A 21,331-nucleotide genomic window follows, 5' to 3' on the forward strand; every position below is an offset into this window, starting at 1 on the left:
AATTATATTATATATATATATATATATATAAATTATTTATAGTTATTATTATTCTAAATTTTATTATTTAATTTGATTAATCTTGATTCATAAAAACTTTAAATGTATAATATTACTTTTAAAATTAATTATGAATATTTTTATTAAATTTTATTCCTCTTTTTAGATCTATGAATTTAATACTTATACGGTTATACCTATATATGAAAACATATTTTACACTTAAATATCCTAGGTCAATAAAATTAATTGTCTTTTATATTTATTACTCATTGTGTAAATAATTATTCATATTAATATACTATACATAAAAAATTAGTCATTAAATTAGTTATTTACATAAAATATATGTTAAAATATACTATTATATTATGTATATATTAAAATCAAATATTAAAATTAATAATTAGTATAAAATATATGTTAAAATATAAATATATATTAAAAAATTAAATTATATATAATATTTATATATAAATATATTAATAATTAATTTTAGTGATTAATTTTAATATATAAATAATATTTTTGTAAAACATAAAATATATATTTTTTTAAAGATAAAATATTATTTATAGAATAATATATATATTTATATAAAAATATATAATAATTAATTTAATAATTATTTTTTTAAATAATCATATAAAATATTATTAGTGTATCAAAATTTATTTTTAAATTCATATATGTCATTGTATACACGAAACGTTGATAATCATAAAACTACTCTAGAACATTAATTTTTATAATTAAATAAAAAAATTAAATTTTATTACATTGGCGGTATAAATAATTTTATATTTTATATAATTATTTAATCAAATTAATACGTTTTAATAATTTTTGAAATAATTAATTTAAAAATTAATTATTTTTATTTATGTGATAATATAATTAAATATAAATTTAATTTTTATATATTATCAATATAAAAATATTTTTAATTTTCAGTATACCAAAATTAAAATGATTAAATATTTATATAAATTATTCTTTTTATCTTATAAAACTATAATTCAGTTTGGTAAATTTTTTTTGAAATATTTGTATTTTTAAAATTTCACAAGTACAAGCTCTTTATTTTTTATTTATTAAATTAAAAAATATTTTATAATAGTATATTTGTGATTGTAACTTTTAAAAGTATTTAAAATATTTTTTTTAAAATAATTTATACTTATTAAAATTAAAAAATCTAATATAATCTTATATATTAATTAATATCTAAATTTAATTCTTATATTAATATTAATTATAATATTTTTAAATTTAAAAAAGATTTTATGAAACACAAATTTATTATTATTTATACTTGTTAAAAGTTATTTTTAATTTAATTTTTATAAACTTTTTTCAAAAATAAAATTTTTATCAAACGCTATGTGAATTGTGATGTGAGTTTATAAAAATTGATTCCAAATAAACATTTAAAAAAAAGAAAGAAAAGAAATTGCAGGAGAGAAGAGGCAGGGAAAGAAACGAAAATCTGGCGGCGAATGCAGAAACCACACTGTCCACACTGAGACACCGAAACTCTCATCGTATATAAAGTGGACTGCTTGGCATTCGTGCAAATCCCTCACAATCAGATCCAACGGCTGACACCAAACCCCATTCGTGAAATCCAACGGCCACAAGAACGTCCGCGTTTACGAAACAAACCCAACCCATGTATCCTTCATCCTCTTAAGTTTAGTTATACCCTTCCACCGCGCCCCCGCTCTCTTTCTCTCTTTCTCTCTCTTCCCAATTTTCCCAGATTCACCTCTTTCTCTCTCTAAAACTAAAAAACCTCACTCCTCACCCGTTTCTGTTACAGAGAGAGAAAGTTTCTCTGTTATTGTTGTAACCGTTTCTTTCTTTTTTCAGTTAACAAGATGGAACAATCCAACGGTTCTGATTCGCCGCAGCAAAACCAACACAAACAACAGCAACCGTCGTCAGACAACCATCAACCGCAACAACCGAAGCAGCAACAACGGCAACATCCACCGGCCGTTGCGGTGCCGACGCAGCAGTGGATGCCGTATCCTGCGGCGGCCATGGTAATGCAGCACCACATGTTGCCGCCGCAGCACTACGCGCCGCCTCACTACGTGCCTTATCACCATCCCTACCACGCGCCGGCTCCACCTCCTCCGCCTCACGTGGCTCACCACAACCACCAGCAGCACCAGCATGGATCCGGCGGCGGTGAGAACAAGACGGTTTGGGTTGGAGATTTACATCACTGGATGGATGAGAACTATCTCCATCGATGCTTCGCTTCCGCCGGAGAGGTCGTATCCATATTTTCCGTTAATTCTGTTATATTTTCAGAGAAAGCTATATATCTTTTTGGTTTTTTCTTTCTAACATATATCTTTTTGAGTTGATTTAGTAACATGAAAGCTTTTACTTCAGTTGGTTATTTGGTGTGTATAATTTGTAATTTTTAAAATAGCTAAGCTTGGATTATAGCATGTAAATGCATTTAGTTGTGGTATTCTAATAGTTATGGTATTGAGATAATGAAGTATAATGATTTTTCAAATAATGATATTTTAGAGAATATATATATGTTAAAATGCAAATTTTCAATTAGTTGCTTGTGATGGTGTCTCTTAAGTTTTAATGGGTTATAGACTTATAGTATCTTTTATAAGCTGTCATTGTGCTTTGAAGCTTATCTCAGCCTTGAATCGAAGCAAACATTGAAGCTTGTGTTGTCTTTGAAGTGGAGGGAGCTTTACTTTGTTTAATTTTTACTTTTATATGGCCTGTAAAACTGAAATTCAATAAAAGAAAACCAAATTAATCTAAGGTTGGATGTAAGTGAAAAGAGTTTTACATTCACATTGCACAGAAGTTATGATGTAAGGTTGTATGCTTTATTTTACTCATTTTCATCAAGTACCGATTTCGTAATGTAATATTTTAAATTTAATATAGAAACGTAAATATTTTCGTGGAAATGAAGGTGTTGTGCATTTATTTGAACTAGTTTGCATATAAGAGTTTTCCCTTTGTAGAATACAGAAGGACCACACTCATTGATGATAAGTTCGGAATTTTTCTTATATTTAAAGATTAAAGTTTGAAGAATCTAGTGGGAAATGTAGATGTTGTTGCTGGTTTTCTTCCCTTTGTAGTGCATATTCATTCATATCTTAGTGCTTTAACATGATATTTATCTTGGTTGAAATTTTTTTATTATGATTATAGTGAATTACATTGAGATATTATTATTGAAGAGAGAGTCACAGAAATGTTATACACAAGAACAAAATGTTATATTAGAAGGAAGTATGCTTCACTCATACAAGTTCCTATACTAATTTTTTAAACTAGATCTTGTGCATTATTTAGTCTATTACTTAGATTACATAAAAAATATACCGGAACTAAGATTATGTGTTTGTATGATTATATAACTTTGAAAAGGTGACACAGTGTCTACTTTGTTGCCGCTCTAGTTTGATGAAAATTAACTGGAATTTTGAAATCTTAACTTGTTTCAACATCAAATGCTTCTTGTTCTTCTCTTATGGCTTCATTTACAAACCTATAGTATTGCTTCTTTACTGTTACCATATGGTTTTGCAGATTTCATCCATCAAGGTTATTCGCAATAAGCAGACTGGTCTATCAGAGGGTTATGGATTTGTTGAATTTCATTCACATGCCACAGCTGAGAAGGTTTTACAGAGCTATGCTGGAATTTTGATGCCGAACACAGAGCAACCTTTCCGCCTGAACTGGGCAACATTTAGTACAGGAGAGAAGTCCTCAGACAATGTTCCTGATCTTTCTATTTTTGTAGGAGATTTAGCTGCAGATGTTACAGATAGTTTGTTGCATGAAACGTTTGCTAGTGTGTTTCCTTCTGTTAAAGCTGCAAAAGTTGTCTTTGATGCCAATACTGGCCGTTCAAAGGGCTATGGTTTCGTTAGGTTTGGAGATGATAGCGAGAGAACGAAAGCTATGACTCAAATGAATGGCGTTTACTGTTCTAGCAGGCCTATGCGTATTGGCGCTGCAACTCCAAGGAAATCATCTGGCCATCAAGGTATCCCAAATCACATTACTTGTTTCTGAGTTCTGGCATGGAATTTACTCTTTGGGGACTTTGAGAATTACATTTTTATTCTCATATAAGCAACAGTATTATGGTTGAATTGATGATTATCTCAATTTCTATTTCTGGAATCTAGATGGTGAATAAATGCCGTGACATGACACCTGTTTTGTATTTTAAGGAATGAACATTGAATTTATTTGCTGATTTATTAATAAACCACTTCTAATAATGTGAGGCAAGCTCAAGTGTCATTGGTCTGCAGCATCGTATCTTTGTACATACTACTTAGTAGGCAAATAGAACTACTTGAATTCATTTTTTCATCAATTTGTTCTTGTCTTGGTTTCCCATCCCGTCAATTTGATTTTGATAATAGAGATGTGCTCTTTTCTAAATTTGTTTATCCATTGCATGTTGCAACAAGAGTTTGAAATACCTGTACTGAATGTATTCAAAATTTTCTGTTTCGTTTTATAGGAGGCCAGGCAAATGGTGCATCCAGCCAATCTGAAGCGGATTCTACAAACACAACTGTGAGTTTCCCACTCAGTTGTTAGCTTTTGTATTTTTATGCTTTCTCCTAACCGATATTTTATGATAGATATTTGTTGGAGGACTCGACCCTAATGTTACAGATGAAGATCTTAGGCAGCAATTCTCTCAGTATGGTGAGATAGTATCTGTTAAGATACCTGTTGGAAAGGGGTGTGGTTTTGTCCAATTTGCAATCAGGTAAACTTTCTGGCACTCTCAAATCATTGCTTTTTCATGGAGCCAGAGAGGACATGTTGCCTATTCTCTTTATTTATGTAATAATTTCATATCATTCTGAACAACCACCTCTCCAGAAATAATGCTGAAGAGGCATTGCAGAAGCTAAATGGGACAGTGATTGGCAAGCAAACAGTTCGTCTTTCTTGGGGTCGTAATCCAGCAAATAAGCAGGCAATTTCCTCTTTCATGTACTCTCATGCATGTTCAAATAGATTTTCATGGCCAATAACTGTCTCAAGTCATCTAGATTCAGTTAAGTTTTTATGCTAGCTGTCGAGGGCCTAACACAACCCTCCTCCTTTATCCTGGCTTGGGACTGGCTATGTAACATAGGTGGAAGATGCAAAGTATAAAGACACTAAAAGAATAGGAGCAGAGAAAAAAGTTGTTCTAAGACAGATTTTGTCTGCCTCTACCTATATCTTTCTCGAGACAGATTTTGTCTCCCGTATTTCTATCCCGGGGACAATCTCCAAATGTGGCCTTAGTCTGCAAGAACAAGTATCTTTTTATGATTATCCATCTAGGGATACCATTTATTGCACCTAACTTAAGGGATGTGAACCTTTTTGGTCCTTGGCTGCTTATATCAACAAATTTGAAGTTTTCTGAATTGATTTTTAAAAATGTTATTAGAACATCAGTGATAGAATAGTACTGACTGGATTTTCTTCATGTTGTATGTCTTTAAATTGCATTTGTGATGATTCTCAACGGGTATTTCTTTGGAGAACAGTTTAGAATGGACTTTGGTGGCAACCACTGGAATGGCACCTATTACGGAGCCCCTGTTTATGATGGTTATGGATATGCATTGCCTCCTCCTCATGATCCAAGCATATATGCTGCTGCCTACGCTGCTTACCCTATCTATGGAGGCCACCAACAACAAGTAAACTGAAGAAACAAAGTGCAACTGCAGGAGTAGCTCCTCTCACAAGTCACAACAACAGCATCATGCTTGAATGAGGAAAATTAATTCTTGATTTGTAACTTGCTTGATCTGTTGAAAATTCTGATAAGAACCCCCTCCTAATTGTGGAGTGGAGTTGAATTTTGGCATCCTGAAGTAGCACTTTAGGGATTAATTTAATGATATGATTACATTCATAGGAAAGTAACTATAATGAGGAACTTGTTTATTGGAATAATTTAAGTATGAAAGATTTGAGTGTGCTTGCTTGACATATTGTCTCTTCTTTGCTTTTGATAGCTTTTCTTCCTTTGCCAAATCAGTTGAATATTTGATTTCACAATTATTCAGATCCGACATATCATTCAATCATTCATTTTCGTCTTTTCTAAGAAACTTCAGGTTCTTTCATTGGAATTCGTGTGCATATTGGGTATGTTAAATATCCTTTGAAATAAGCAGTGAAATGAATTATTTATACTCTTTTTAAACACACAGTAGGAGCCATTCTATTTTTTGTTTATCTTTTCCCCCTGAATTAGGCATGAGACTTATCTACCAAGACTTCACATCAATTTTTTCCTAACCAATATACTTTAGAGAATTTTAATTCTTTGGTGGAAGTTCTCCATTGAGAAAATATGAGATCATGGTTAGTGCCCTCTGAGGTTGGTAGCTTGGAACAGTGTGCCCTGCTCCTCTTACAGTTACAAGAGTGAGCCCTTTATACCCAACAACATATCCTCCAACCTGCATATTTTGCATGTAATTATGTCACCTAATTGCAACCTCTAAGGTTCTATATAGACAAGGATAGATACATAATGGCCTATCAATATTAAAATATGTTGATATATTATTAATTAATATAATTCTAAATTAATCACCTGATTGGCAGAATACCATGAACGCCAAGGTGTCTGCACTGGAAGTTTGAGGGCATTTATTGAATACCTAGATGAAGTTATGGGAACTCGACCATCTGTGTCGCCACTGCATTACATTATTAAATACAACAACAACAATAAATAATGTCATACATGTAGCCAAGCCTTCATTAAATCATTGTATATCTTGAATTCAAGTGGTAAATGAAAACTAGTGTCTTACCTATAAATCCAGATGCTTAAGTTACTTGATATTAATCTATTTATAGTTGGTAGAATACTTGCTGGACTATCCGTCCATCCCACCAGGCTGTGATTATGACAGATAAAAGGAATTCATGGAGTATAATTGATGTTGTGATTATGGCATTATTATGGGAGGTTTCTATTGAATCGAGAAATAGGTTTAATTGTCTATTTTTTTTTTTATACAGTATATACAAGATTTTTTATAGATAACTCAAATGAACCAATTGGATACCTGCAAGAAGACCAATTTGTGGCTTTAGCATGAAGGGCCTTTTGAACTTCTGGGAGATTCAAGTAGGACTTTGTGTAATGATCAGAACAAGGGTCGAAATCATTGCCCTACAATGTTTGATATGGTTTCATTGACACATATAAAGCATGAAAGTTGAGATGTAATTAGAAGATGAAAGTTTTTTTTTGGTTTCCCACGGTATCCCCCAACCCAACAGGTCAAGAACTAATCCGTCGCAGATCTGAGCTCCATTTAAGGGACTGCCGCTGACCAATGAGTTGCTGCATGCACAAGGCGGTATTCGAACCCCGACATTTGCTTAAACGGACGAGTGAACTGACCACTCGACCAACTCAAGTTGGTTATTAGAAGATGAAAGGTGTTTGGTTACAAATGATGAAAATAACTTGCCTAAATATATTAGTAATTACCGTACATTATAAAAAAATCTCCTTTTTTTTAATTAACCAATTAACATGAGATACTACAACTTACAGGAGATTTTGATGCAGATGAAGAATCACAAGGTGGAGCATATATGTTGTATATGTCAATATCACCAACTTCAACATCAGCCATGTTCATATATTTGATGCATTCATTAGAGAAATTACCGCTAACATAGTCACAATTTTTTTCAATTCCAGAATGTGATTCGTCAGAGCTTAGAGCATGTGACCAGTAATAATCATACATACCCTTTGTACACAAATTATCATCTATCCATCCATTTCCAACCTGAAATACTATCAGTGTATTAAAATTAAATTCCTCGAATATAAATGTGTATGTGTATGTGTGTGTTGACTAACCGCAATTCCTTTTAAGTTGATAACTGTTTGATGATTTGACGCTGCAATGTTATTATATGAGAGAATAGTGTGAGCAAGCTGAGGGACATAATGGCCAGCATAGCTTTCTCCAGTTATGAAGAAGTCACGTGTTTTGTAGTGTGGGAATCTCTCAAGCCACTTCACAAGGAATGTGTAAGAATCCAAGGCGGTGATGCTGTCGCCAATTTTAGCATAGTCCGAGGAAGTGTTTGAATATGAAAATCCAACACCTGCTGGTGATTCTAGGAAAATCACGTTTGCAACTGCCATGTTTTACATACAACAAAACCATCCTTAGTTTTGATCTGTTATGAGTATGACTCTGGTCATTTAATAAACCCTGAAAACTCAGGTGAAATCGACTCACATGAATTTGATAATTGAGAGCCATTTGATGATTTAATTAAATTTTTATTTATCGGCTTTCAACTATCAACTTTTACTTAGTGAAGTCGACTGCACATGAATTTTCACTTTAAATTATTTTTAGTAAATATATTTTATTAATTTATGTATGTAAATTTTAAAGAATATGAATATAAATTATATTAATTTACGTGTATAAATTTTTAATAATTATAAGTATAAATTATATTTATTTTTTTGCAAAATCTTTATAAATATGAGTTTAAATTATTACTGGCCAAAACCGATAATATTTGCGCCATCTAGCATTATTCTATTATATTTATTTATCTAAAAATTTTAACGTTTAAAAGTGATTTTATAATATAGATCATCATTATTAAAATCGAATCATCAATTGAATCAACTAATTTATTGGGTCACTAAATCAATTGTCCAATCAACCTACGAATCCTTGGTCGAACCATATGATAGGTTAATAATTATATAAATATATAAAATTAAAATCCAAATAATGAAAAAATACAACATTATTCTCTCTGTTTGGTAATCGGCTAATCGCTGTACATCAACTCAACATTCTGAGTCACACATATAGGAACAAATTTGATATGTAAATATTTGTTTTAATTTATTTTATTTATCCTAACAAACCGTGTGATATTAAAACAAGAGGAGAAAAAACAAAAACAAAAAAAGAAGAAGGAAAATTCAACCTTGCTAATAATAATGAATGCTTAGTTGCTTACCATTGTTCCATGCATATGGATTTCTGTAAAGTGTTCTTCCATCACTATTGATTCTAAAAGGTCCCAATTCTTCCATTGCTCCAAACCCCAGAGAAGAGCACCCTGGCCCTGCATATGCATTTTTCATGAACATATTATACATTGCCAGTTTTAGAGTGATATAGCTGTTATTTTCATTGATCTATCCCTCTTATAATTTTTTAAAAAAACGCTTAATATATGTATTAGTTAACAAATTTTATTATAAAATAATTTTTTTTAAGAAGAGATCAATTTGTGTCAGAAAATTTTAGAATAAAAAATTAAAATACTCGATCTAAAATTTTTTGAAAATTAATTTAAATATGTAATCAGTAAAATAATGCATGTAATAATATGGAATTTTTTTTTTCTCTTTGAAATAAGTAATTTAAAGTTAAGAGTATTCACTCAGACTTTTCCTCCATTTAAATTCTCCGAGTTATGTAGTATTCAAGTTGTTGTTGTTGAAAAAATCAATAAGGAATAGTTGATGTGATAATATTTAATATTTAATATTCAATTAAATTATATTTTACATCATTTTATTATAACTTTATCTAGCTATTATACATGTTGAAATTATATCTACCAAAGAATTTCTCTATGTGCACTTTTGTGGGCCTAAAGTCGGCTGATAATAACTATAGCCTTTTATTTTATTTTTATTCTTTTCTTTGTTTGCTGTGACAATAGACAATTAATATTGCCAAATATGACATTGAAAAGAGAGATTCTATAGTCCTATTCTTTATAGATACACATATATGAGTAGGGCATCAAATGGACCTAAATTCGTCAGGTGGATTTGTATAACTCGTTAAAAAAATTTTGGACGGACTAAAAATTTAAAATTATTATAATAAAAAAATTCGCTTAATTTGTACCGTTTAATACATAAGTTTTGACGAATTTCAATTGGGTGGAATAGATTTGTTCGATAAACTTTTGATTTTACGATGATAATTTGATTTAGAATATTATTTTTGTGTTTGTATTTAAAATATTTGTTTTACTTTAAATTATAATTTGAACAATATTTGATTGATATATTTAAATAATAGAGATTTGGATAATATTTAATTATATATTTTGAATAATATTTTACTTTTAACAATATTAGTTTTATTATTTTATTTTAAAAAATTTGGTTAATAACTATATTTATTAGATATTTGAAATTATAAAAATTTTAATATTTATGAATTTAGAAATTATAAAGAAATATTTATTATTTAAATAATTATCTAAAGAATTTAGTTAGACAATAATGTAACAAATTTTATATTGTTAATACATTAAAACTGAATCTTAAATAAAGTCCACATATAAAAAAAATCATATTCCATTTAACATTAAACATGTGAATATTGATGCGATATTGAATAGCAAATATGTTTTACCAAAACTTTTCCAAAAAATAAAAACATTAAATTTTTTACCATGCATAATTTCTCAATTTCTAATTAATGATGCAAAAGCAGTGATGAGAGGCATATATAGAACCTCAAGAACCAATGAGAGATCCAATTGTGTGTGTGATCAATGGAGTCACACATATGCATTATCATGTTCTGTGGTAGACATTGATAATTGCTTTCGTGTTGGAATTCCATTAGCAATATTAATGGGTTCAAGTTAGGCCATAGATTAGGAATAATGAATCATGTAATCAAATAGTAACAATTAGCTTAGTGGTGGAATAACATTTTTTTATATATATTTATCTTATGTTTGAGTTAACATTAATTAATTTTTTATTTTTTCCATTACTAATATTTGCTTCCTAATATTCCCCAAAATTATATTGTTATTTTTTTTTGTTTTCCACGGTATCCCCCAACCCGACAGGTTAAGGACTAATCCGTCGCGGTACTGAGCTCTATTTAAGGGTTTGTCGCTGGCCAATGGGTTGCTGCATGCACCCCCGATACTTGTTTAAGCGAACTAGTGAACTAATCACTAGACCAACCCAACTTGGTTATATTGTTATTTTTTATTATGATATAACAACTCATCAATCATCATGGTTGTGTTTCCGTGTTTGGTTAAGGAATATTTGGTGGGGTCACTAACTATCCTATTCAAGAATCAAAACTATTCAATCCTCATCATATATGTTTTTTTTAGTGGAAATTCATTTGCAGTAAATTTTACGTAAAGTTAATACTTAAGAGTCGTTAGATCATTTGAGTGATTTAACTAAATTTTTATCTAACGGCTCTCGGCTATTAATTTCACGTGAAGTCACCTGAGTTTTCACCTTTTTTTTAAATATATATTATTAACTTAAAGAATTTAATTTTGATAGACTATTAGTGTAAAATAATTTTACACGTACTTCTAATTACATAATGTTATATTAGTAAAAATAACTATTTTTCACGTTAATTACGTAAATTATCATCAAAAAAACGGATGTAAGATTTACGACTATATAAAATGTTTTACATTGTCAATACATTAAAATTAAACTCTTGCCTTAATTCAAAGTAGTAAATATATATTATTAAACTAAGTTATTGACAGTTAAAATTGGATGAAACATATACCTCCATTGAGCCATAGAAGAAGAGGGTTGGTGGAAGAATTTTGAGGTGACTCAACAAAGTAGTAGAAGAGTGCTTTCCCTTTGTTTGCATCAAGAGTTATATAGCCAGCATATTGATCAAAATCCACTCCTTCAGGTTGTCCTGGTAGACCTTCAACTTTATCATCTTCTTTAAGCTTAGATTGTTCATCATCATCATCATCAACATGTAGTTGTGGAAGATGAGAATGGAAAGCTTCCAATGATGATGATGATGATGGATTTTTGTTATTATTATTTTGAGACCTCTTTGAATGAATGAACTTAGAGAGGTGTTCACCTTGTTGGTTAGGATTGGCCTTGCATGTGATGATGATGATGGACAAATTCATGAACAAAAGTAGTTTCAAAGATATCATCATAAGATTCATCTCTTCTCTTTATGTTATGTTGGAGTAAGTGTACTGTGTATTGTTTCTTGTGTTATATGTTAACTTCAATCATATACATATATGGTGGCTATATAAGTTTGATAATATTTAAAAAATATTCTAAAAGTTTAGAATAATATTGTATTATATTAATATTAAAAATACTTTTAATTTAAAAAATAAAATTAAAAAATATGATCTCAATTTAAAATGTTAACAAAGTTATATAATAATCACTATAGCATAATAATATATTCTATTATATATTATTTTATATTATTATTCAATCATATATATATTAATTATTATAGTTAATTCTCTAATTTAGTATTTAAAAAGTCTTTTATTTAAATTGTTGAACGGGAATCATTGAGTAAAATAATATTTTTATACTGTTAATTAATACATAATAATTAAATAATTAATCAAATCTCAACTTTATTTTTTATTATTTTAAAGAGTTACATATAAAGTTAATTAGTTATATCAATTTAGTTTAAACTATTTTATCGATTATAAAAATAATATTTAAAGATTGAACTCTAAATATTTTGTACATACAGTTTTGATATTATGTCATAAAATTACTTCTCCTAAAAATTTAAGGTAATAAGAAGAGATAATATAAATAGTTATATCCTATATTCCTTCTTAAATAAGAATTTCTTTTGAATTTATTTAATTTTTACATAAAATTCTTTTTTTTCTTGTTATTTTTAACTAAATTATATATCGCATATCACTTTTATTAATTTTATAAAGAACGAATAAAAGTCTGACTTAGTAGTGTTTATAATGGCAAAAAATCCTTAATTAATTAGGTATTGCACATTATTTTAACCAATTCAGATGTTCAGCATTGGGGTGCACAGATCCGGCCCGGCCCGAAGACCCGCCCGGTCCCGAACACTTTAGGAACTAATTTAGAGTAATTTTATCGGGTTTAGGGTCGGGTACGGGTCTCAAAAATAGACCCGGTCATTATTTCGGGTCGGGTACGGGCCATAGCTCGGGTCACCCGAAGTCGGCCCGGTGGTCCGGTCATCATACACAATTAATATTTTGTGTTATTAGTGATGGATCATGACTATTCTTACGTGGAATTTAAGTATTGTAAACCTTAATATTTTGTGTTATTAGTCATTATAAGACTATAAGTTAATGTTTTATGTTTAGAATGCATAAGATTTTAGACTAATACATAAGATTGTGTTATTTGTATTGATTTAAATATTTGGTATTATTAGACAATATTAGTATTGATTGCGGTTATGCTTTAATATTGATTGTGGTTATGCTTTAATTTTGAAGAATGGTTGGTTCTTGTTATATTTTTCTAAGTGAATTTTACCATGTTAACTAATGGTTGGAGCCTTGGAAATTTAGATATTTTTACATGCTAGTTTACAAGAAGTTATCAACGTAATGTAATGTTAACGGCCTGGTTTTCACCCGGTTTTCACCCGGTATAATTGTGGCCCGAAAATATATTGGTTTCATCGGGTTTAGGGTCGGGTTCGGATCTAATAAATAGACCCGGTGTATATTTCGGGTCGGATCTGGACCACATCAAACCCGGCTTCACCCGACCCATGTGCACCCCTAATTCAGCAGTAGTTCAGCCTTATGAATTGATGTGACTTAAGTTCTAATTCTTGGACTTTTTTTCAAGGGTCATGAATATAATCCTTAAATATCAACATTATAAATACTTATTAAACTTCAAAATATGAAATGAACTTAAATTCGGGATGGTGAGCCTTCATTCCTTTCAATTTAAATTGTATTAATTTTTCAATAAATAAAAAAACTAATGCCTAGCTATATCTTATAATTAAACACTTACTTGGTCAATATTAAGCATATTGCATGTAATCTAACGACAGCTAAAAAGATGAGCTTATGTAAGTCTACATTGACTAATGTAATATGTTATTATTGGAAGTTTGAATTTTTTTTATATGGTATTATTTTTAAAAAAAATTGATATTAATCAAATTAGATTTGTTTAAAAAGAAAAACAAACTACAAATCAGAGGATAAAATTCGATTTGTACTTCTAATTTTTTTTATTTTTAAAAACAAAAATTAGAAGATTCGATTTTAATATATTTTTTATTTTTAAAAAATACAAATCAAACTATTTAATTTACGGTTTTTTTTTAAGTTAAATAATGTAAATTAGACAATACCATTTATAAATACCACTGTACAAAAGAAAAAAAAAACAGTTCCTCCAATTCTTTTACACTATGTTTGTTTGAAGAGAAAATAGAAGGAAAGAAAATGGAGGAAAAAAAAGAGGAAGAAAAATGATCATTTTTGATTGTTTGATTATGAAGAGAAATTGGAGAGAAAAGAAAAGAGGTAGAAAATAACTAGTGCGACCCATCAATTTTTTTTCTCTCTAATGTTAGAAAGAAAAGAGAGGAAAAACTTATCTTCTCTCACAACTTCCAATATTACCCCTTTATTTTTTCCAATATATTTTATAATATAAAGATAAAGTTGTCTTTTTATAACATTTTTTTTTATTTTCCTTTCATCTAAACACATCTAAAAAAAATCCATTCAATTTTTTTCTTTAACTTTTTTTTCTTTTCTTTTTATTTCTTTCTTTTCAACCAAACATAACCTTAGTCTCATAACGTTACAAATCTCGTCTTTTATCTCATCCATCTATTATACACAATTACATGCAACATTAAAATTAAAAAACACGTATATATACCTACAAATTAACGAAAGATTAGTCATTATTATATTCTAATTTCTAAAGATGAATATTTCTATACGTAGAGAAAAGGTGCGATAGAATCTAAATATAAAGAAACTTATCTCAAGAAATTAAAACAACTACTATATATACACACTACTTAATAGATAACTTAATTTAGAGAATTAATAGAAAGAAAAGAACAAGTGCATGTATATGAACTTAAGCAGGAAGTGGATATACATTATTATATTTGTATTTTAATTTATTAAGATGATAAATACTATCCACTAGTTATGGTTGAAGAATAAGCTTATGCCTAAGAAAGTACCAAAAAATATACCTAACAAGGAGAAATTGCCAATTACCTTTTGCATGTGCCGCTAAATAATAAATTAAAAGTGATTATGAAAAAGACATATTCTCGCGTGATGTGGTTTGTGGTACTCAATTAATAACTATTGATGTTACATGCACATATAATAACAACACCATAATTCATTTATAGTTTATTAAAATTTAGTCTTCCTTACTATTTTTTTTTCACCAAGAAAAAATGGAAAATTTCTTATATTTAACTAGAGATCCTACTAATTCGGTTTGCAAAAGAATATATTCTCTTAAAATACTTTATTTAGTGTCAGTGTGACATAGATGTATATATGTACGTATAAAAACATAAAAATTTATTATCATATTTAATAATTTTTCTTTTTAATTAAGTGCTACGTTTTCCATTTTTTCTACATTCCATACTATGATTTGTTTTATATGACATTTGATCAATTAAATTTCTTCGACGTGACCACATAGAAATTTAATTTTGAATATGAAAATATGATAAAGTATATTAAATTATCAATGCTATTTTTATATATTATATTAGATTTTTGCAAGAGATTGGATTTAGCTGTAAGAAGAATAGAATGTTTAACTGATAAATAACTTATTTCTTGGTTTTCGACCCCTTCACTCACTACAAACGCTCATAATCAGTGCAATGGAATATGTCTATTTATCTATCTCTTAACTCGAAATAAAAGTAGGTTTGAAAAGAAATCTTAGAGTGTCTAGAGTGGGACTAGGAGGATCTTTTAACGCTTTCTTTTTTTTTTTTCATCAGAATTTTTTCACAAAGATTTGCCATATTAAAGAAGAAGGAGGAACAAGCACACTTGAAGAGTGCAGTACAGCAAATAGTTGTATGCTTCGTTCGAAAAGAATGATAAATCGCTCCCAAAAAAAAATTATTGATTCTCTCCTAATTGATTTGATTGAATCGTAGGGGCGATGATTTATTTTATGGACGAGAACTCTGGTTCAAGTTCAAGATGGCCCAATTACGCATTAAACTTACAAAACTAAATTGATTTAAAATCATATCAAATTCAAATTAAATAATTAATTTGAGTTTTGAGTTCTTTCACACAAGAAGAAGGCTTTTTATTTTATAGCAGCTTTTTTTTTTACGATATTTTTTCATTCAGAAATTTAATGACTAATTTTTTATAAATTTGAGTTACATTTAAAATTTTTTTATTAATTAATAAATTATTGTATATATAAAATAAAATTCGGACTTTCGACAAACCAATTAATCATTAAACTGCTCAAATTGGTTTTTATAGGAGCTTAATTAAACACTGACATGAAACCTGCCTTATAAATTTTGATTATTACTTTAGACTTCAATTAACGATCCATTATTGTTGCGTGAACGCTAATTAATTTGGACAAAATAAAACCAAGAAAATGAAACTTGCGTCATTAATACGAACTAAATAAATTGTGTCGCTCGTAATGACGAGTTGCCATATAGAAAGTTAGAAACCATTTGTCATTTTGAAATTTTCTTCTTCATTTTGTGTGTTCTTAATAAAAAAAATGCTTTATTAAAGAATGAAGGGTCGGTGATTAAGCAATGTTATGAACAAGGACAAAACAAGTCCTATCAAATTAAAGAGGGAGCACTGTGTCAATTATAAAAGCAAAATAGCATTATGATGATGAGTTGTTTTTTCTTGGCAATTATTTGGTACCCAATAATGATAGTGAACTTAATAAAACCAGATCTTAAAATGGCATTTGATGCTTATGTTTCGATGATGTAGGCACCTATTTGCATTGCATTCTTAGATTTTTTATGCTTTTTTTTGTGTGTACATTAATCAATTATTATTAACTGCACATACATGTCCACATGTTTTGGAATTCTTAGAAAAAAAAATCATGATTGCATAAAAATGTTCAAAAATTAAGTTTAAAATTTAATATAATATAATTCGATTCAATTGCCGATCGGAGATTTACAACATATATAGCTCAGTCAGGTTAATTAGCTTGAATATAATAACTAATTATAAAATATAATCAAAATTAAATTTTCCAAAAAAACAGAACTATTTTAAACAAAATATGCAACTTTAAAAATCTAATATATCTTGAAAAGCAAATTATGAATATATTTGTTTCCATAAAAAAAAAAAAATAAAACTAATACATGTCTTTATAATGAATATCAATCATAAGATTTACCTGCTAAGAAATGAGCAATCAAGGCTAATGGAATTGTGGACCTCATTATATTAGATGATCTTCTAAAAGCAATTCTGTGTGGCCAATTATTTATTTTTTTTTCCTCAAAGTGTTGTCTTTTTCTTTTACCATTTTATCTAAAAAAAATATCAATCATAAATATTCAAATACATTTCCATTTTTTCTTAAACTATTTTCATCCCTCTCTTTTTTCTAAATCTTTTCTTATGTTCTACGATATGAAATATGCAAACACAAAAATTTAAAATTTTTATAAGACATGAGAACATGACATATATAAAATATAAAGTATTTTTTAGATAAATTATAATAATATTTTGATATTGTATTGATATTAAAATATAAATTAATTTTTGTAATTATTTTTATTTTTTAATTATATAAATTATTTAAAATAATTTTTATTTTAATAATTAATAAAATATACTATATCTAAACTCATTTCAATAATACATGTTAAGAATAAAACTGGATATACTAACACGTGATGATATTTATGTGTCCAAACATGTCTAACGAAAAATTTGTTATTTTTCATTATGACACAACTGAACACAAAAAATACGAATGTCAATGAATATCGTGTGTCTAAAATGTGTCACTTAGTCACAATGAGTTTTACCAAAGCTAAGTAGAAATGGCTTTTTTTCTTTTTTTTCAAAAAGGATTTTTTATTTTGTTTTTTATGCTAGTAAATTGAGAATTAATTCGTTACGAATCAAAATTTTTGTTTAAGAATTTGTCACACGCCAATGAGTTACTGCATATATATAAGGTGAAATTCGAACTTTCGTACTTGTTTAAATGAATTAGTGGGCTAATTACTATAGAATATTTTTTTATTTATCTTTTTTTTAATTGGTTTTTTGGGTCTTGGCTCTCTTTATCTTTGTGTTTTTGTCCGGTGGTCTAGGCTTAATTTACTCTTTAATTGTTTTAAGATCCAAACATCACTTCTCACTTTAGAGTGGGCTGGTGAGGTTTAGCACTTATACATGTTGGGCCTAATGTTAGCTATAAGAGATGTTAACCCAATATTTCTATCACCAAAAACAAAATATCCTAATATTTCCTATAAACTATTAGATATATATATATATATGTTCCTCACCAAATTCATAAAAATTGATAAATCCATGATGGGCCCACGCCATTTTAAAGTAAACCGAAATTTTATCAGCCCAAAGAAAGAAAAACAACGAAATTTTACGGTAGATTAATCGTTAACTTGTCGAGTTGAAAAATATCGTGTGCAACAAAAAAAATTCAATTGCATCACACACAAAAAATACTTGATGGCTCAAGTATAAGATGGTTTCGTTTTATTCCATATAAAATTTTCATTTTACTTTTGGTTTTTTTTTTCTATATTAAGTATTATTAGATTTTATTGTGTCTCTATCATTTAGATTTAGTGTTGATCAGTAATATTTATAAGTATTAAAAAAAGACATTAAAATACTTTTAAGGAGAAAATTGTAAAATTTCTATCATTAATATTAATTGCACATCCTAAAGAACTTTCAATGACCAGAATTTAAAATAAAATGAACTAAAAACAAAAGGATTATAGTTAAAATAAAAATTTTGGAGAGATCAAAATTTATTTTTTAGAAAAGAAACAATAAATAAAAAGTCACATATAATCTCTTATTAAGGGCGAGAAGTGTTAGGCCAGTATTTTTGTTAAATTTTAGTTAGTATTTAATTATAAAAAAAAATTGAATAATTTTATACAATTAAAAATATTATTAATAGTTAAAAACCACAAAATCTGCTAGCCCTAGATCTTCTCGTTAAGGGCAATTATATTCCGAAAAGCTTGGATGCGTGAAGCAGTGGTAGTTGCACCAATAAGAATAAAATTGCATGCATACCCTACCAATTATTATAAATTAAAATTGCCTCAAATTGTTTGACCAATACCTTAGTACTTATTGCTAAACAATACTTTTATGTCTCCGGAGAGCAATGTATGTTTCTGGAAAATAATGGGGGCCCCTTTAATTTATTTTATTTTATTTTTCCTTTTCCTGAAGATGAAGCCATACAAGTCCTGACAAGCATTGTTCACAGCATAAAATTATCAAGTTTTGTTGCTGTTTTCATCTCTGGCCTTTTCTCTCATATAACAACAGGCTGTAACCCGTGACAATTTTGGATTGTTATTATTTTGTTACTATTTGATATGTCAATATCCATCTATGGTAGATGCATCTTCCAACCTTTAATATATAAAAATATAAGTTAATATCATCAGTTATCTAATATATTTCAAAAAAAAACTATAATGTATAATAAAAAATAGTTTGGTCTACCGGACGTCTAGCGACTATATCAAAAGGAGTTCATTTTTATATATTTAATTTTAATCTAAACAATTCGATCAGTGATCTATTAACATAGGGATAATAAATATCTCAGTTGATTTTGGAGTTCATTAAGGGTCGAACTCTTAATCTTTCAGATCTAAAATTCTAATACATGTCATAATTCTACTCATTCCAAAAACGTAACCTGACAAGACAATGTAACACTAATGGTCATATTTCTAATACTTCTTAAACTTCCATTGTACACTTAGACTATTAGTTCCCTATACTTTCTTATTATCTAAATATCAAACTAAACTGATTAAAGTGGTTGAACGGGGATATCAATCATGAATCACTATTCTTAAACACGACCAACATTAGAACAAGCTTATTTGAGTTCATAAATTCAATGAAAAACCAATCTCAAAATAAAACACAGTTCTGCTTCTTAAGATAAACAAGTCACTTAAAATATATAAAAAAAATATTCACCGTCGGCCGTTATAATCCATAATATTTAATCACCGTTTTATCTAAATATCAATTTAAATATAAAAATAACAAGAGCATTACCCATAAAATACATTATACAATTTCAAGATCAGAATCACTGGCACTATTAGTATCAGTAGAACCAATCCTTCCATCACTTCATCGGAGTCCTTATTCGGAGTGATGGGAATCCATTTGCGAAATTCATCAATAAGATCGGGATGGCCCCGCAAAAGTGTATTAACCTGCATGCATAACAACAACAACATGTACAGTTAACTTTACGTAAAGTTAATGTTTATCAATTTTTAAAAAGGTGATTGCACATGAGTTTTTACTCTATATTAAGACCAAATGATCACAATACAATAGGAGTAATAGACATGTCACTAACGTCGGAACTTAATTCGGTGATAAATTTTCTTCCATCTTCGTACTCGTCCACTCTATCTTGGAGCAAATCGTAATTCTTCAAAAACCGATCCTATATGCATCACCGTCAACACACAAATGTTAATTATACAATTAGTTACAATCAAATGTGTGGCACACATTAAACAAGGATTTTATTTAGGAGTTACCTCGATCTTTTTCCAAAGGTTATCAGGGATTGTACATTCACCAAGCTTAGTGTGACGAACAATATATATTGGATATATGACTATAACTATGACGGATTAATTAAACCAAGTTACAAATAAACATATAAATGAAATAAACATAGTTTAATAAAACCAGGAAAGTTAAATAAACTTATTAAATAATTTTTTTGAAGATAAAAATACCTAATATAAAATTTTTTAAAAACCTATTTAATTATTTATGTGTTTTGAAATTTAAGAGACATTTGCATATACTCCAATTCCAAAAACTATATCATGTATCACACAATTTTATTTTTATATCTAGAGTAATCCTGTTACTAAAAAAATAAATAGAGAATAACTTTGTAGATTCCGAGTTCCAATCAGTTTCACTATCAGATTCAGATTCATCATATTCAGATTCAAATTCAGTATCCGTATCAGAAAAAGAATCAATAAATACTTTAACATAGCCCTCATCATGCAAATCTGGTTTCTTCAAATATGTTGCTGCCAAGTGTTGGGAGAGTAACGTGCATGAATCTTGAAGAGTCTCAGGAATCAATTGGTCAAATTCGTGAATAAGATCTGGATGACCCTGCATAAGTATAGCAACCTGCATA

The 21,331-nt window shown here is 28.6% G+C and overlaps 2 protein-coding genes across 5 annotated transcripts; one reads left to right on the forward strand and one right to left on the reverse strand.

The window, feature by feature from the left end:
• Nucleotides 1-1,414: 1,414 nt before the first annotated feature.
• LOC112756172 (polyadenylate-binding protein RBP47-like) lies at nucleotides 1,415-6,024 on the forward strand. Its single transcript, XM_025804635.3, has 6 exons — nucleotides 1,415-2,282; nucleotides 3,589-4,051; nucleotides 4,541-4,596; nucleotides 4,665-4,795; nucleotides 4,912-5,008; nucleotides 5,574-6,024. Exons 1-6 carry the CDS (start codon nucleotides 1,881-1,883, stop codon nucleotides 5,736-5,738), a joined length of 1,314 nt encoding a protein of 437 aa, XP_025660420.1. The 5' UTR covers nucleotides 1,415-1,880; the 3' UTR covers nucleotides 5,739-6,024.
• Nucleotides 6,025-6,198: 174 nt separating this feature from the next.
• On the reverse strand, nucleotides 6,199-12,128 carry LOC112756171 (serine carboxypeptidase 1-like). Of its 4 annotated transcripts, XM_025804634.3 has the most exons (9): nucleotides 11,955-12,109; nucleotides 11,637-11,777; nucleotides 9,067-9,174; nucleotides 7,931-8,214; nucleotides 7,614-7,856; nucleotides 7,119-7,225; nucleotides 6,861-6,947; nucleotides 6,638-6,743; nucleotides 6,199-6,500 (listed from the first exon to the last, which is right to left on the reverse strand). In XM_025804634.3, exons 1-9 carry the CDS (start codon nucleotides 12,043-12,045, stop codon nucleotides 6,357-6,359), a joined length of 1,311 nt encoding a protein of 436 aa, XP_025660419.1. In that variant the 5' UTR covers nucleotides 12,046-12,109; the 3' UTR covers nucleotides 6,199-6,356. The 4 variants fall into 4 exon arrangements, with proteins under 4 accessions (XP_025660419.1, XP_025660417.1, XP_072054538.1 ...); XM_025804632.3 differs by having other exon boundaries at nucleotides 11,637-12,128; XM_072198437.1 differs by lacking the exon at nucleotides 6,861-6,947.
• Between the last annotated feature and the right edge of the window lie 9,203 nt (nucleotides 12,129-21,331).

The sequence above is a fragment of the Arachis hypogaea genome, chromosome 6, assembly GCF_003086295.3.
Source record: "Arachis hypogaea cultivar Tifrunner chromosome 6, arahy.Tifrunner.gnm2.J5K5, whole genome shotgun sequence".
Lineage (NCBI taxonomy): Eukaryota > Viridiplantae > Streptophyta > Magnoliopsida > Fabales > Fabaceae > Arachis > Arachis hypogaea.

Coding starts and splice junctions, on each gene's coding strand:
- LOC112756172 (XM_025804635.3), top strand. CDS start 1,881: ATGGAACAATCCAACGGTTCTGATTCGCCGCAGCAAAACCAACACAAA. Junction 4,052..4,540: donor GAAATCATCTGGCCATCAAG/GTATCCCAAATC, acceptor TTCGTTTTATAG/GAGGCCAGGCAAATGGTGCA. Junction 4,796..4,911: donor TTTGTCCAATTTGCAATCAG/GTAAACTTTCTG, acceptor CCACCTCTCCAG/AAATAATGCTGAAGAGGCAT.
- LOC112756171 (XM_025804632.3), bottom strand. CDS start 12,045: ATGAATCTTATGATGATATCTTTGAAACTACTTTTGTTCATGAATTTG. Junction 7,226..7,613: donor CATCTGCATCAAAATCTCCT/GTAAGTTGTAGT, acceptor CAAACATTGTAG/GGCAATGATTTCGACCCTTG. Junction 6,501..6,637: donor CATGGTATTCTGCCAATCAG/GTGATTAATTTA, acceptor CAAAATATGCAG/GTTGGAGGATATGTTGTTGG.